The 17,429-nt window shown below is 39.8% G+C and overlaps 1 protein-coding gene across 1 annotated transcript; it reads left to right on the top strand.

Moving 5' to 3' along the window:
• Positions 1 to 974: 974 nt before the first annotated feature.
• LOC104904367 (coatomer subunit gamma) lies at positions 975 to 9,644 on the top strand. The gene is made up of 18 exons (XM_010692596.4): positions 975 to 1,224; positions 1,508 to 1,605; positions 1,697 to 1,747; positions 1,851 to 1,964; positions 2,073 to 2,273; positions 2,356 to 2,457; positions 3,573 to 3,680; positions 3,772 to 4,002; positions 4,462 to 4,712; positions 4,827 to 4,998; positions 5,139 to 5,294; positions 5,377 to 5,427; positions 6,512 to 6,652; positions 6,727 to 6,924; positions 7,043 to 7,174; positions 7,258 to 7,431; positions 8,140 to 8,379; positions 8,988 to 9,644. Exons 1-18 carry the CDS (start codon positions 1,179 to 1,181, stop codon positions 9,180 to 9,182), a joined length of 2,661 nt encoding a protein of 886 aa, XP_010690898.1. The 5' UTR covers positions 975 to 1,178; the 3' UTR covers positions 9,183 to 9,644.
• The last annotated feature ends 7,785 nt before the right edge of the window (positions 9,645 to 17,429 follow it).

Here is a 17,429-nt window from a genome sequence, read left to right as displayed (position 1 = left end):
ATACTCGTATCATATTGAGGAGTGAGAGTTTGGTGGTTATTCAAGCTCTTCGAGGTTCTATGGGATCTAGCAGTTTTCATTTAGTTATAGATGACATTTTAGCTTTAATTTCGTCGTTTGATTTTATTGTATGGTATTCTGTTAAACGTTCTAGGAACTCTGTTGCTCATATGCTATCCCACTTCCAACCTTGACAGATCGATCAACGTAGCTGGGTAGATGCTTTTCCAGCTGACATTGTGTTTGTTGCTCTCAATGATTCAATAAATTGATCCTCTTCTTAAATTCCTTCAAAAAAGGGACTATCTACGTACATATATAAATACATATAATATTCCTTTATTTGCAATATAGGAGATAGTAAGAGAAAATGCTCGAAATAATATATTATTTTCCACCAAAAAGCACATTAGAAACAAGAGAAAACCTACGGCGACTCACAAAGGTGCAGGCGCACCTCTATGAACGGTGTTGACAAACCATTGTTCTTGTACATGAATACAAAACTCTCTGCCACTTTTAGATTTATATAGGTGATTACGTACGTTAGCACTACTACAAAGATGTGGAAACACCTACTTAAATTTCAAAAACTTCTTCATTAACCCTCTTAATATATATTACACTTATACTCAACAATACCGAGTGTAATAAAAACACACACATATGTGTAGTATGTGTGTGTGTCATGAGAATGAGAAAAAATAAGACACCTTTTTATATTTGCTCCTATAAATTTTTTGATGATAGTGAAAAGTTAAAACAGTAGAATCTACAAACACATATAATCGATAAAATTCCTACATTTCATGTATAAATGATGAGAAAAATAGAACACCCTTCTCTATTTATTCCAAAAAAAAATTCGACAGTAGTGTCAAAAGTTAAAAGAGTACTTATATCTTACACCTAAAAAAGGACATGGTAACAAATTACTAATGCCAAAATCTTTTTAATTACCCAAATCACAAACACACTCCAAGAAATCCCATTTTGCAGCATCTAAAACAGTGTAAAAACTAAAAACACATCTTAAGAGAGGAAAAGAGAGAGAGATCCTCGTCCCCATCCTTCTCTTATAAGCTTCTCTCTTACAAACTTCACTTGCTCTTCGAGCGAAATAAACAGAAACACGATCTTCGTAATTCGATTCAACTTTCGCAGATTCAAATTCAACAATGGCGCAACCTCTGATAAAGAAAGATGATGATCGCGATGACGAATGTAATCATTTTTCTCCCTTATTTCTCCAATTTTTGTTCTTCGTGTTTCAATTAATTGTTGTGAATTTTTATCTTCGAGTGAATTTCACCGACGCTAGGGTTGGGATCAAGCATTTGAAATGTCGGATCTGCTGAATTAGGGTTGAAATCTTTTTAGTAATGTGCATTGTGATGTAATTGAGTTGAAATTTGTTTGATCATGAAGATTTAGTTAGATCTAGTGATTTTTGCGTGCAATTTAAATCAATTGTAATGTAATTGGATCTGGATAAAATGTGTTGCAGCTGAATACTCGCCATTTTTGGGGATCGAGAAAGGAGCAGTGCTTCAGGAAGCTAGGGTTTTCAACGATCCTCAGCTTGATCCTAGAAGATGTTCTCAGGTTTTCGACATTTTTCAATTTTGAAATTGCTTGAAACTCCGAGATTTTTGTGTTCGCATTTGTTAATATTGTTTACTACATTTGTGATTAGGTTATTACAAAGCTTCTTTACTTGTTAAATCAAGGAGAGTCATTTACAAAGGTTAGTATATGAATGTTGTATTTGATGTATTTTGAGAATGTAAGTACTTTGAATTGTATATAGAATGAACACATTTGTAATTTTCTGACGGGATCTGATATAGGTTGAAGCCACAGAAGTGTTCTTTTCTGTTACCAAATTGTTCCAGTCGAAAGATAATGGGCTAAGAAGGATGGTCTATTTGATGATAAAGGAACTCTCCCCTTCTGCCGATGAGGTTATGTGTTGCTGTCTTTTTTAATTCTACTAGTGTTTGTTGTGTACTGTGTGATAAGATATACTAGTTTGATTTATGATGCTGACATATGTTATCGTCAATTTGAAGGTTATTATTGTTACAAGCTCCTTAATGAAGGACATGAACAGCAAGACTGATATGTACCGGGCAAATGCTATTCGTGTGCTTTGTCGAATCACTGATGGAACACTCCTTACTCAGATTGAAAGGTATCTTAAACAAGCTATTGTTGATAAGAACCCTGTTGTTGCCAGTGCTGCGCTAGTCAGTGGTATTCACTTGCTCCAGGTATGTGGATGTGACCCGTCAGCTGTTAGAGCATCCATAATTTTTGTTGTTGTGTTGCTTATATGCTCTGATAATTTACTAGACCAACCCTGAGATAGTAAAACGATGGAGTAATGAGGTGCAAGAGGCTGTTCAGTCACGTGCTGCTCTGGTGCAATTTCACGCTCTAGCTCTGCTACATCAGGTACAGTTTAAATGTCTCCCTGTCAAGTATGGTTTGCCATGAGAATATCTGGCGTAGCTAGATTGAACTTGTTGCTGCTATGGTAATAAAGTCGGTGTAAGTTTAAAGAATGCAAATGCAGGAAGAACATGACTTATCAGAATGATTGAAGCTCATCATTTTCTGGTCGTAACAATCTTTAACTCGGAAGTGTTTGTATATGCATTATATGTGGCACTGTCTTAGTCCATTCTGGTGGTGTCCATACAAGAACCAATTTGGCTTCGTTAGATGTAGGGGGCATTGAACTACCACATGACCTTGATATTTCTCTATGTAGTTTACCGTCAACATTTACTCTTCCACCATATGAGAAAGAAAAAATGATAATTAATGAAATATAATATTTAGCATTTGCAGAACATGAATGTCATCCTTGTTTTTCTATGATTGACTGTAACAAATGAGATAAGTACAAGAGTAGAAATGAAGAGGTCCTCTTGGAAGGAAAGATAAATTAGGGTTGATCAAGAAAGAGGTGAGTGCATTGGATTTTCTTTAAGCTGTAATGGCAAGAAAAGGCTGCTGTAATTGTATCATGTTATGACATCGAGTTAGTCTCAAGAACTTTGTGTTTACAGGGATATGTATCGTTGAATAGAAAATAACTCATAATTGTTTTTATTATATCCAGATAAGATATCTATAAAACAAATTGACATATTGTTATGCAATTATGCCTTTTTCTTTTTGTGGTTCATAGTGAGACAAGAGCCATGTTATCCAATGTACAAGAAGTTCCAAACTGATCCCTTCATTCACCTTCTTCGGGGTTTGGTTTGTATGTGATCTTGTGTCTTTTGAGAGAGTTGATGGATGCAATCAGTTGATTTTCTATTTAAGTGGGCAGTAATTACCAAATAGATTAATAATCTACTTGATGCCCAAGACATTGTTCAACATGTATATTATATTTCCCCTGCAATGAAGTTTTATCATGGCATATATACTGTAAATCTACTAATCATTGCGTGTGGCGTGTGCCATTAGTGCTTATTCCAAATGCTTTGATTATTTTCTGTGTTGCTTATGCCTACATGTAGAATTGTCTAAGTCTGTGTTCTTTATGTTTGCAGATTAGGCAAAATGACCGTTTAGCTGTCAGCAAACTTGTTTCAAATTTGACTAGGGGAGCAGTGCGCTCTCCATTGGCACAATGTCTCTTAATTCGATTTATAAGTCAGGTGCTTGGCTTATGCTAGATCTCTCTCTTTGGTATGATTTGCATGCCTATTTTTATCTTGGATGGCTATTCACATGGAATTTTTATTGCAGGTTATCAGAGAGTCTGGAAATACTCAAACAGGCGATCGACCATTTTATGACTATCTTGAAGGTTGCCTTCGTCATAAGGCAGAAATGGTTATTTTTGAGGCTGCAAGAGCAATTACTGAGCTAAATGGTGTCACAAGCCGGGAGTTGACTCCAGCAATTACTGTACTTCAGCTGTTTCTCAGCTCATCAAAACCTGTCCTTCGTTTTGCAGCTGTTCGTACTTTGAATAAGGTAAGCTTTCTCTTAAGATTTAATCTTCCCTTACTGCTATCATACTTGTTCCTTCTGTTATCGTCAACATTTTGAGTTAGGTTATCGTCTGTGCCTAAGCAGACGTTCTTGTTGTCTCCATCATAAGTCACGTTTTACTAAGTTGGTCCTAGAATAGTGTTGCTTTCTCTTTCTCTAATGTTTTTGGACAAGTCACCAGGGCCAATCACAAATTATAGTCTTCACTCGGGATAACGTTGTTAGGGGACTGTAGTTCACTAGTATTATTTCCTTTTCTTTTTCCTTCTTTTTTGCTTCTGTAATTTATCTCTAGTTGGTATTAAATGATACTATTGCAGACATGGTAGGTATGTGTTATTCATGTTCATCGTTAGATCTGCTGTAATCAATAATCCTATATGTTTAGTTTATCGCTTGGTTTTGAACTCATGTTTCTTTGGTACTTTTGTTGCTGTGCAGGTAGCTATGATGCATCCCATGGCAGTGACAAACTGCAACATTGACATGGAGAGTCTGATTTCTGATCAAAATAGAAGCATTGCCACTCTTGCCATCACAACCCTTCTTAAGACTGGTAATGAATCCAGTGTAGACCGCCTCATGAAACAAATCACGAACTTCATGTCAGACATTGCAGACGAATTTAAGATTGTCGTTGTTGAAGCCATTAGATCGCTCTGTCTGAAGTTCCCTCTGAAATACAGATCACTGTAAGTGTACCACTGTTTTTTGCTCTGAACTGGTTGCGTCATGCCTTCTTTTCTTTAGATCAATATCTTGACGCTTTATCATATAAATCATTGTTACAAATGACGCTATTTCAGGATGAACTTCCTAAGTAATATTCTCAGAGAAGAAGGTGGTTTTGATTATAAGAAGGCAATTGTTGATTCTATTGTGATACTTATTAGAGATATCCCAGATGCAAAAGAAAGTGGGCTTTTGCACCTCTGTGAATTCATTGAAGACTGTGAATTTACGTACCTTTCCACTCAGGTGACAGTCCACATCTCTCAACAATGCTGATGTAGTTATCTTTTTTATTGTTTTTCTTTCGTGAAATATTGGGTCCTTAGTTTCCACTTTCCAAATTACTAAACTTGGTGCTTGCTATTGATACATAATGGTTACACCAGATTCTGCATTTCTTGGGTGTTGAGGGGCCAAAGACATCAGATCCCAGCAAATACATACGGTATATTTATAACAGAGTAATTCTCGAAAATGCCACTGTTAGAGCTAGTGCTGTGAGCACATTGGCAAAATTTGGCGCCATGGTCGATTCACTGAAGGTATTATCTTTGGTTTTTTTGAATTGTTTTCAAATGTGATAAATCTATGGCCACAAATAATGGTTGGCTGTTTCTTTCGCAGCCCCGTATCTTCATTTTGTTGAGACGCTGCCTCTTTGACAGTGATGACGAGGTAAAATCACTAGATGTGCTCAGCATACATTATTTCTATTCTATTTTCTATTATTTTATTATGTTGGGATACTTTTTTTTTTATGCAATGGCAATCAAGTATATTACATCTTCCTAGCAAATAATATTACTATAGCACCTTGTATCCATTGTATCATATTTTTGTCTAGGTTGGGTGATGTAAATTAGGTTTTTAGATGCCTGAGATCATGTCATATAATGCGTTTTTCTTTGCTTTCCCCTCGGTATCAACTTTTGAGATTTTTCTGGACTGCCTTTTCAACTTGAAATAATTACTTCTAAGATTTGCGGCTTTGTGCAAGTTTCTTAAGATAATCATGACTATGATGATTTGACCAGATTGCAATGATAAATTGACCTTGAGGCTTAACCACCCTCAAACTATGATGGATTACTTAACTACTTTCAAAAGAGTTGGTAATTATCAGGGTAAGCCAAACATTTATTTATTCACCAAACCTTTTCTCACTGAAATGCACTTTTAAAGTATTTTAGTCTCGGGAAGATATTAAGATAAGTGCCAATTACCCTACATCACCCAGTTGTATGGGGCAAATCAGAAAGTTATATGTATTCTGCATCAAGTTCCTGGAATGAGAGGTTTTTCGTGGCAAGTAATTTGTTAAATCTTTTCATGGTTTAATTAAAATTTTGATGACTTGGGAGTTGACATTCTTATCTGTGATCTATTATTACTTTGCCAGCTATCGCTTTAAGAAGTGGACGTTAGCAATAAATGGCATTTAATAATTCTTTTGTGATGTATACTATTTAGACGGCGTCAAACATTATTTGGTTCCGACACCTTCCAGCAGTTGTTCTCTTGCTCTTTCTTATCTGCTTGAGAGAAACTTTATTGAACTATTTGTTCTACAGCTTTTCTCCATGCTTTTTCCAAGGGAGATGATATAGTTGACTGTCCTTGGGTTAGTTTCGTGTTCATGTCTTCTATACGTAGACGAATTCCTTGTTACATGCATTTGGTTGATTTGCTAGACTTATTTTCCCTAAGATAGCCATGGCCTTCCTACAATTGCTAACCGACTTGTTGGTGTTGCTGACAGGTTCGTGATAGGGCAACACTTTATCTGAATACGCTGGAAGGTGATGGCACAGTTGTTGAAACGGACGAAAATGTGAAGGAATATCTCTTTGGATCTCTGGATGTTCCTCTCTCCAATCTGGAGACTAGCTTGAAGAACTATGTAAGATTGCTTGCTAGGATATTTACTATTCACTTTCATTAAGATATCTGTTCATAGATTCGCTCTCATTGCAGGAGCCCTCTGAAGAACCATTCGACATCAACTCTGTTCCCAAGGAGGTCAAGTCTCAGCCACTTGCCGAGAAGAAAGCAACAAACAAGAAGCACCCTGGGCTGGATACTCCTCTTAATGCTCCGTCATCTGGCGTGGATGCTTATGAGAAATTACTTTCTTCTATTCCAGAATTCTCTTCGTTTGGCAAGCTCTTTAAGGTTTTTTGACCTAAGCCTTTTTTTATTTGAATGATCTTTTTCAGGGCTGGTTGGTTTTGGATGGTTGATAAGTTGGACTTTTCTGAAAATTATTCTAATTATGCTCTTTATTCCCCAGTCTTCTGCTCCTGTTGAGCTCACTGAAGCTGAGACAGAGTATGCAGTTAATGTTGTGAAGCATGTATATGATGGACACATCGTGTTCCAGTACAACTGCACAAACACTATTCCTGAACAATTACTAGAAGATGTAAGAGCTCTAAAACCCTAAATGGTTTCTCATAGTTCTCCAATCTTATTTTTGACCTTTTGAGTTGTGCCTGTTGCTATTAGGTTACTGTTGTTGTAGAGGCTTCTGAAGCAGAGGAATTTGCTGAAATAGCATCCAAACATCTGAAGTCTCTTCCATATGACACTCCTGGACAGACATATGTGGCTTTCGAGAAGCCCGAAGGAGTGCCTGCTGTGGGCAAATTTTCAAATACCTTGAGATTTTTCATGAAGGAGGTATGTTCTCTTGGAAATCTTTCGGTGCATCTCTTGTGCTACTTTGTCTTAATTGCTACTGCTGACCTCCTTTGCATGTTTGGTAACAATACAAGATACACACTCTAATCATGTGATGTTTTTGGAAACTCATGAAGATATATATTTTCTTTTCGTTGAGCTGATAATTAATGTAGCTCTGTTGATTTTTTTGCATTTTTTTGTTGCTATCTGTAGTTCTTCTACTTGTGTTGTAAGTATGCTGCTTCCTTCTTATACAGTAATTTATGTGCTCTTTCTTAACTACTAGTACTGGCTGATATTAGACTGAATTTTCACAACTTTTAGATAAAGCTTTCTGGTCAGCTATCCTTTATGTTTGCTGGACATTAGTATGTTGGTCTTGTTAGGCTGGTTGGTCATGTTTACTACTTCCTCCATTTTGAAATAAATGAAACCCTCCTCTCAAAAAGCTCTGACATAAAATAGAGAAGTGTTACATTTATTTCAGAACGGAAGAAGTATTTTGTTATAATCTGGAAAGCGCATATTTCATGATGGCAATTGTTTTTCCATGTTTATTCTACCTTGGGTTGGCCTCCAACCCAGCCAACCTATCTCAGGCTGTTGGCTGTTGAGGATATGATTCCCCCCTTTAGAAAAAAGCCATGACGACTCTGGGAGATGCTAAGGAGATTAAGTAGAATAACGTTGTATTTTGTGGTGCAGGTTGATCCATCTACTGGTGATGTAGAGGATGATGGTGTGGAAGAAGATTACCAGCTTGAAGACCTCGAAGTTGTGGCAGCAGATTACATGTTGAAAGTTGGTGTTTCCAATTTCAGAAATGCTTGGGAAAGCATTGGTGCTGACTTTGAGAAAGTGGACGAATATGGTCTGGGCCCAAGGGAGAACTTATCAGAAGCAGTAAATGCTGTCATCAACCTTCTTGGCTTGCAACCTTGCGAGGTAAGCTTCCAGTAATAACTGACTTGAAAATTTTCTATGAACATCTCAGATTGCTGCTAAGAAGTAATTTGGTTAGAGTTTCTAGTGTCAAGAAATATGTATCTGCTGGAGCACAAGGGAAATCATTTTAGTTTTAGGCGTTACAAATATCAACTTGTTTTGACCAGCTAATGTTTCTTTTCCTCATCAAGTAAGACTTAAGACTAGTAGACTACAACTCCATTTGTCCCATAGTAATCATGACCAAAGCAATTCTTTTAGGATATTCAATTTATTCTTGGTATTGGGCTGTGGGCCACTTTTGGGGGACGATTTTGGGTTCCCCACTTTGGGAGATCCAACAATAAAAACCAGAAACATTAAAAAAATAGTTGATCTTTGCGATATGTTGAAGTGTCTTGATTAATATGGGATAGATGTAAATACGAAGTATTGCCATTAAAATGGGAAGGGCGTATTGTCTTACTAGCTTAGCTGACTTCATCAGCCTTCTTTTTAGAGGTAGAGAAGGAAAGCTCATGCTTCCTGGATCTGGTCAATTATTTTGGTTAACCTAAACTTTATGTCCATGTATATTATAATGGCCTCCCTTATTTTTTGAATTTTAGGGTACTGAAGTGGTGCCAAACAACTCAAGGTCACACACATGCCTGCTTTCTGGTGTATTCATTGGTAACGTGAAGGTTCTTGTTCGGCTGCAATTTGGTCTTGATTCTAGCAGAGAAGTGGCGATGAAGCTCGCTGTTAGATCAGAAGATGAAGCAGTCAGTGACACAATTCATGAAATTGTTGCAAGCGGCTAAACGAGTAAATGTTGATTCTTTTAGATGAATGTGTCATAGGGTGTGGCGGGAAACAGATATGCTAGCTGTAGAGATGAGGAATTACCCATACAAATGCAAGGTTTGCCCGTGGAAATTCATTACATTTTTTTCCTTTTGAGTTTATGCAAATTCTGTGTATGACAAATTGCTATACTGCCAAGTCTAGTTTATGGTGATGGTGGGGATTTTGGGTGAATGGTAGATTGGTTCTTTCACTCACTAGTGGACCTAAATTGTACCCCTTTACCTCCGAACGATATTTTGAAGTTTTTTTTTTTATGGTTTTCTAGTATTATGTATGAATTTATCCAATTTTTCCCCAGTATCATGAGAATATATGTTACGTATTCATTATATAACAAAACAATAAGACGATGTTGTAATTCTATCAGCTCATTTTATGAACCCTTAATCAATTGTTTATCACATATAAGTTGGTCATATATTATGTATTGTGATTTACTCTCTACTCTGTTTTCTTGTGTAAATTGTATGAGCAGATCTTGACATCTTGTCGATGCACGACTTTGTAGCTCTTTAGATTCTATTTCGGTATTAGCAGTCCAGTTGCTGTCAAATTCCATTCTGGTTTTAGTAGTACAATTGTTGTCTGATTCTGTTCTGGTATCAGCAGTCCGATTGTTTTCGGTATTAGCAGTCCGATTGTTTTCGGTATTAGCAGTCCGATTGTTTTCGGTATTGGCAACCCTAGGGTGTCGAAATTGCATTCTCCCCCTCCTTAATTGTTTGCCAAACCCTTTTTCAGGGTCAAAGTCCAAATTTTATCATGAAATTCCACTAATGTGTACAGAGTATTATTATGTCGATTCTTGTTAGCTTTTTCCTAACATGTATATTTAAAGTTATCAACATTTTTAAAATAGAAAAAATGGATCAAGATATCCCCAACTTTGATCCGTTCGCTTTTAATACCTCCAACTATGAGTTATTCCAGTATAACTCCAACTATTGGGTAGGTCCGCCACAAATATGCCGTCACCTCAAGGAAACCTATTTAATCGGTAAATAGGCTACGTGTCACCCCTTCCCCCCACCCCCACCCCTACAGTCCCCATCCCCCACCCCCAGCAGCCCCCCTTTCCCACCCTCCCACCACCCTTGCAGTCACCCCCTTCCCAACCCCCAACATCCCCCCCCCCCCCCCCCCCCTTGCAGCCCCCCTTCTCCTACCCCTGCGCCGCTCGCCATTGCGTGCCCTCAATTTTGGAACATCCCCCTCCCCCACCTCCTTTTTCATCGACGGATCTGAGCCTCATCCCCTCTCGTTTTCTTTGTCAGATAAGCGGAGTGGGGTTATTCAAAACGGTTTATTAATGCGGGTTATTTTAAATTGGACAAGGCTGCCAAAATTCGACCGGGGTGGGGTGGGGTGGGGGAGGGGGATTTCAGGGAGGGATTATATTGATGTCTTTATGTTCATTTCGAGGCAATTTGGGGTTTCACGGGAAATGAACAAATGGGTTGTTTAGAGCCTTTTCGAGGTAAAGCAAATGGAAGGTTATAACTGGGCCAGGAGAAAAAATATGATTGGGCCCGGAGAAATCCTAAAATGCCCCAAAAACAACCAAAATTGAAGGTTATAATACACGCTTTCGGACTTTCTTGTGCCTGGGCTACGAACGTCATGGGATGCCTCCTCAGGAAATGGGTGGTCATTGGAAAACAGTCACATGACTTGAAACGAATATATGAATGCCTTTACGTTCATCTTGAGGTAATTTAAGGATTTACGAAAGATCAATAAATTGGGAGTTTAGAGGCTATTTGAGGCAACATGGTTGGTTCCAAGCACCCGGGCTATGTTACAACTCATGAAGGCACCCCTAAGAACGTTTCTGGAGAAAAATATGACTTGGCCCGGAGAAGTCCCAAAATGCCCGAAAAACAACCAAATTAAAGATTATAATACACGTTTTCGGACTTTCTTGGTGCATGAGTTACAGACGTCGTGGGATGCCTCATCAGGACATGGGAGGTCATCAGAAAGCAGTCACATGGCGTGAAACAAAAATATGAATGCCTTTACGTTCATTTCGGGATAAATTTAGGTTTAACGAAAAATCAATAAATTGGGAGTTTAGAGGCTATTTGAGGCACCATGGTTGGTGCCAAGCACCCGGGCTACGTTACAACTCATGTCGGCGCCCCTAAGAACGTTCCTGAACAAAAATATGACTAGACACAAAAAAGTTCCAAAATGCCCGAAAAACTGCTAAAATTGAAGGTTATTATACACGCTTTCGAACTTTCCCGGGCATGAGCTCCGGATGCTGTGGGATGCCTCCTCGCATGGAAGGTCATTAGAAAGAAGTCACATGGCTTGAAACGAATATATGAATGCCTTTACGTTCATCTTGTGGTAATTTTAGGTTTTACGAAAAATCAAGAAAATGGGCGTTTAGAGGGATTTTGAGCCAATGCGGTTGGTGTCAAGCACTCGGGCTACGTTACAAGTCATGTCGGCAACCTTAAGAATATTTTTGGAGAAAAATACGAGTGGTCCCGGAGAAGTCCTAAAATGTGCGAAAAACAACCAAAATTGAAGGTTATAATACACGCTTTCGGACTTTCTCGGTACCTGGCTACAGACGTCGTGGGATGCCTCCTCAGAACAAGGGTGGTCATTTGAAAGCAGTCACATGGCTTGAAACGAATATATGAATGCCTTTACGTTCATTTCGGGGTAAATTTAGGTTTAACGAAAAATCAATAAATTGGGCGTTTAGAGGGTTTTTGAGGCAACATAATTAGTGCCAAGCACCCGGGCTACGTTACAAGTAATGTCGGCACCACAAAAAATGTTTTTGGAGAAAAATATGACTCGTCCTGGAGAAGTCCCAAGATGCCCGACAAACAACCAAAATTGAAGGTTATAATACACGCTTTCGGACTTTCTCGGTGCCTGAGCTACGGACGTCGTAGGAAGCCTCCTCAGGGCAAGGGAGGTCATTGGAAAGCAGTCACATAACTTGGAACAAATATATGAATGCGTTTACGGTCATCTCGGGGAAATTTTAGGTTTAACGAAAAATCAATAAATTGGGAGTTTAGAAGCTATTTGAGGCAACATGGTTGGTGCGAAGCACCCAGGCTACGTTACAACTCATGTCGGCGCCCCTAAGAACGTTCTTGGACAAAAATATGACTGGACCTGGAGAAGTTCCAAAATACTCGAAAAACTGCAAAAATTGAAGGTTATTATACACGCTTTCGAACTTTCCCGGGGCCCGAGCTCCGGACGCCGTGGGATGCCTCCTCGAGACATGGAAGGTCATTGGAAAGCAGTCAAATGGCTTGAAACAAATATATGAATGCCTTTACGTTCATTTCGGGGTAAATTTAGGTTTAACGAAAAATCAATAAATTGGGAGTTTAGAGGCTATTTGAGGCAACATGGTTAGTGCCAAGCACCCAGGCTACGTTACAACTCATGTCGACCCCCTTAAGAACGTTTCTGGAGAAAAATATGACTGGGCTCGGGAAAGTTCCAAAATGTCCGAAAAACTGCAAAAATTGAATGTTATAATACACGCTTTCGAACTTTCCCGGGGACCGAGCTCCGTACGCCATGGGATGCCTCCTCGAGGCATGGAAGGTCATTGGACTACAGTCACATGGCTTGAAACGAATTTTTGAATACCTTTACGTTCATCTTGGGGATAATTTTAGGGTTTACTAAAAATCAAGAAATTGGGCTTTTAGAGGGTTTTTGAGGCAACGCGGTTGGTGTCAAGCGCTCGGGCAACATTACAAGTCATGTCGACAACCCTAAGAACGTTTCTGGAGAAAAATACTACTGGACCCGGAGAAGTCCTAAAATGTCCGAAAAACAACCAAACTTGAAGGTTATAATACACGCTTTCAGACTTTCTCGGTGCCTGAGGTACAGACGTCGTGGGATGCCTTCTCAGTACAAGGGAGGTCATTGGAAAGCAGTCACATGGCTTGAAACAAATATATGAATGCGTTTACGGTCATCTCGGGGTAATTTTAGGTTTAACGAAAAAACAATAAATTGGGAGTTTATAGGCTATTTGAGGCAACATGGTTGGTGCCAAGCACCCAGACTCCATTACGATCATGTCGGCTCCCCTAAGAACGTTTCAAGAGAAAAATACGACTGGACCCGGAGAATTTCAAAAATACCCGAAAAACTGCAAAAATTGAATGTTATTATACACGCTTTCGAACTTTCCCGGGGTCCGAGCTCCGGACGCCGTGGGATGACTCCTCGAGACATGGAAGGTTATTGGAAAGCAGTTGCATGGCTTGAAATGAATATATGAATGCCTCTACGTTGATCTTGGTGTAATTTTAGGTTTTACGAAAAATCAATAAAGTGGGAGTTTAGAGGGTATTTTAGGCAGCACGATTGGTGCCAAGCACCTGGGCTACAATACAACTCATGTTGGCGCCCTTAAGAACATTTCTGGAGAAAAATATGACTGGACCCGGAGAAGTTCCAAAATGCCCGAAAAATTGTAAATATTGAAGGTTATTATACACGCTTTCGAACTTTCCCGGGGCTCGAGCTCTTGACGACGTGGGATGCCTTCTCGAGGCATGGAAGGTCATTGGAAAGCAGTCACATGGCTTGAAACGAATATATGAATGCCTCTACGTTCATCTTGCGGTAATATTAGGTTTTACGAAAAATCAAGAAATTGGATGTTTAGAGGCTTTTTGAGGCAAGGCAATTGGTGTCAAGCACTCGGGCTACATTACAAGTCCGGTCGGCAACCCTAAGAACGTTTTTAGATAAAAATACGACTGGGCTTGGAAAAGTCCTAAAATGTGCGAAAAACAACCAAAATTGAAGGGTATAATACACGCTTTCAGACATTCTCGATGCCTGGGCTATAGACGTCGTGGGATGCCTCCTCAGGACATGGGTGGTCATTGGAAAGCAATCACATGGCTTGAAACGTATATATGAATGCCCTTACGTTCATTTCGGGGTAAATTTAGGTTTAACGAAAAATCAATAAATTGGGCGTTTAGAGGGTTTTTGAGGCAACATAATTTGTGCTAAGCACCCGGGCTACGATACAAGTCATGTCAAAGAATGTTTTTTGAGAAAAATATGACCGGGCCCGGAAAAGTTCCAAAATGGCCGAAAAACTGCAAAAATTGAAGTTTATAATACACGCTTTCGAACTTTCCCGAGGCCGAGCTACAGACGTCGTGGGGCTCCTCCTCGAGACGTGGAAGGTCATTGGAAAGCAGTCACATTACTTGAAACGGATTTATGAACGACTTTACGTTCATTTTAGGGTAATTTTAGGTTTTACAATAAATAAATAAATTAGGCGTTTAGAGGCTTTTTGAGGCAACCCAGTTGGTGCCAAGCACTCGGGTTACGTTACAAGTCATGTCGGCTCCCCTAATTACGTTTCTGGAGAAAAATATGACTGGGCCCGGAGTAGTCCTAAAATGCCCGAAAGACAGTAAAAATTGAAGGTTATAATACGCGCTTTCGAAGTTTCTCGGTGCTTGAGTTACAGACGTCGTGGGATTCCTCCTTGGGACATCGGAGGTCATCGGAAAGCAGTCACATGGCTTGAAACGAATATATGAATGACTTTACGTTCATTTCGGGGTAAATTTAAGTTTAACGAAACATCAATATATTGGGAGTTTAGAGGCTATTTGAGGTAACATGGTTAAATCAAGCACCCGAGCTACGTTACAACTCATATAGGCAACCCTAAGAACGTTTCTGGAGAAAAATATAACTTGTGCCGGAGAAGTCCCAAAATGCCAGAAAAACAGTCAAAAATGAAGATTATAATACACGTTTTCGAACTTTCCCGGGGCCCGAGCTCCGGACGTCGTGGGATGCCTCCTCGAGACATGGAAGGTCATTGGAAAGCAATCACATGACTTGAAACGAATATATGAATGCCTTTACGTTCATTTCGGGATAAATTTAGGTTTAATAAAAAAATCAATAAATTGGGAGTTTAGAGGCTATTTAAGGCAACATGGTTGGTGCCAAGCACCCGGGCTACGTTACAACTCATGTCGACACCCCTAAGAAGGTTTCTGGAGAAAAATATGGCTGGACCCGGAGAAGTTCCAAAATGGCCGAAAAACTGCAAAAATTGAAGGTTATAAGACACGCTTACGAACTTTCCCGGGGCCCGAGCTCCGGATGCCGTGGGATGGCTCCTCGAGGAATGGAAGGTCATTGGAAAGCAGTCACATGCTTGAAACGAATATATGATTTCCTTTATGTTCATCTAGTTGTAATTTTAGGTTTTACGAAAAATCAAGAAATTGGGCATTTAGAGGGTTTTTGAGGCAACGGGGTTGGTGTCAAACACTCGGGCTACGTTACAAGTCATGTCGGAAACCTTAAGAATATTTTTGGACAAAAATACGACTGGGCCCGGAGAAGTCCTAAAATGTGCGAAAAACAACCAAAATTGAAGGTTATAATACACGCTTTCGGACTTTCTCGGTGCCTGAGCTACATACGTCGTGGGATGCCTCCTCAGAACAAGGGTGGTCATTTGAAAGCAGTCACATGGCTTCAAACAAATATATGAATGCCTTTACGTTCATTTCGGGGTAAATTTAGGTTTGACGAAAAATCAATAAATTGGGAGTTTAGAGGGTTTCTGAGGCAACATAATTAGTGCCAAGCACCAGAGCTACGTTACAAGTCATGTCGACACCACAAAATGGCCGAAAAACAATTCTGGAGAATAATCTGACTGTGCCCGGAGAAGTCCTAAAATGCCCGAAAACAACCAAAATTAAGGGTATAGTACACGCTTTCGGACTTTCTCGGTGCCTGAGCTACGGACGTCGTGGGATGCCTCCTGAGGACATGGGAGTTGATTGGAAAGCTGTCACATGGCTTGAAACAAATATATGAATGCGTTTACGGTCATCTCATGGTAATTATAGGTTTAACGAAAAATCAATAAATTGGGAGTCTAGAGGCTATTTGAGGCAACATGGTTGGTGCCAAGCACCCAGCCTACGTGACGACTCATGCCGGCGCCCCTAAAAACATTTCTGGAGAAAAATATGGCTGGACCCGGAGAAGTTCCATATTACCCGAAAAACTGCAAAAATTGAAGGTTATTATACACGCTTTCGAACTTTCCCGGGGACCGAGCTCCGGACCCCGTGGAATGCCTCCTCGAGATATGGAAGGTCATTGGAAAGCAGTCACATGGCTTGAAACGAATATGTGAATAACTTTACGTTCATCTTGTTGTAATTTTAGGTTTTACGAAAAATCAATAAATTGGGAGTTTAGAGGCTATTTGAGACAACACGGTTGGTGCCAAGCACCCGGGCTACGCTACAACTCATGTCGGCTCCCCTAAGAACCTTTCTGGAGAAAAATATGACTGGACCCGGAGAAGTTCCAAAATGCCCGAAAAACTGCAAAAATTGAAGTTTATTATACACGCTTTCGAACTTTCTCGGGGTTCGAGCTCTGGACGCCGTGGGATGCCTCCTCAAGACATGGAAGGTCATTGGAAAGCGGTCACATGGCTTGAAACGAATATATGAATGCCTTTACGTTCATTTCGGGGTAAATTTTGGTTTAACGAAAAATCGATAAATTGGGAGTTTAGAGGCTATTTGAGGCAACACGGTTGGTGCCAAGCACCCGGACTACGTTCCAACTCATGTCGGCTCCCCTAAGATCCTTTCTGGAAAAAAATATGACTGGACCCGGAGAAGTTACCAAATAATCGAAAAACTGCAAAAATTAAAGGTTATTATACACGCTTTTGAACTTTCCCGGGGCCCGAGCTCCGGGCGCCGTGGGATGCCTCCTCGAGACATGGAAGGTCATTGGAAAGCGGTCACATGGCTTGAATTGGATATATGAATGCCTTTACGTTCATTTCTGGGTAAATTTTGGTTTAACGAAAAATCAATAAATTGGGAGTTTAGAGGCTATTTGAGGCAGCACGGTTGGTGCCAAGCACCCGAGCTACGTTACAAGTCATGTCGGCACCCCTAAGAACTTTTCTGGAGAAAAATATGACTGGGCCCGGAGAAGTCCAAAAATGCCCGAAAAACAACCAAAATTGAAGGTTATAATATACGTTTTCGGACTTTACTGGGGCCCGAGATACGGACGTCGTGGGATACCTCCTCGGGACATGGGAGGTCATTGGAAAGCAGTCACATGTCTTGAAATGAATATATGAATGCCTTTACGGTCATCTCGGG

Source organism: Beta vulgaris, chromosome 9 (assembly GCF_026745355.1).
Source record: "Beta vulgaris subsp. vulgaris cultivar EL10 chromosome 9, EL10.2, whole genome shotgun sequence".
In the NCBI taxonomy this organism is placed as follows: domain Eukaryota; kingdom Viridiplantae; phylum Streptophyta; class Magnoliopsida; order Caryophyllales; family Amaranthaceae; genus Beta; species Beta vulgaris.
The sequence above is the reverse complement of the archived record's forward strand: the minus strand, read 5'-3'. Positions and strand labels throughout refer to the sequence as shown.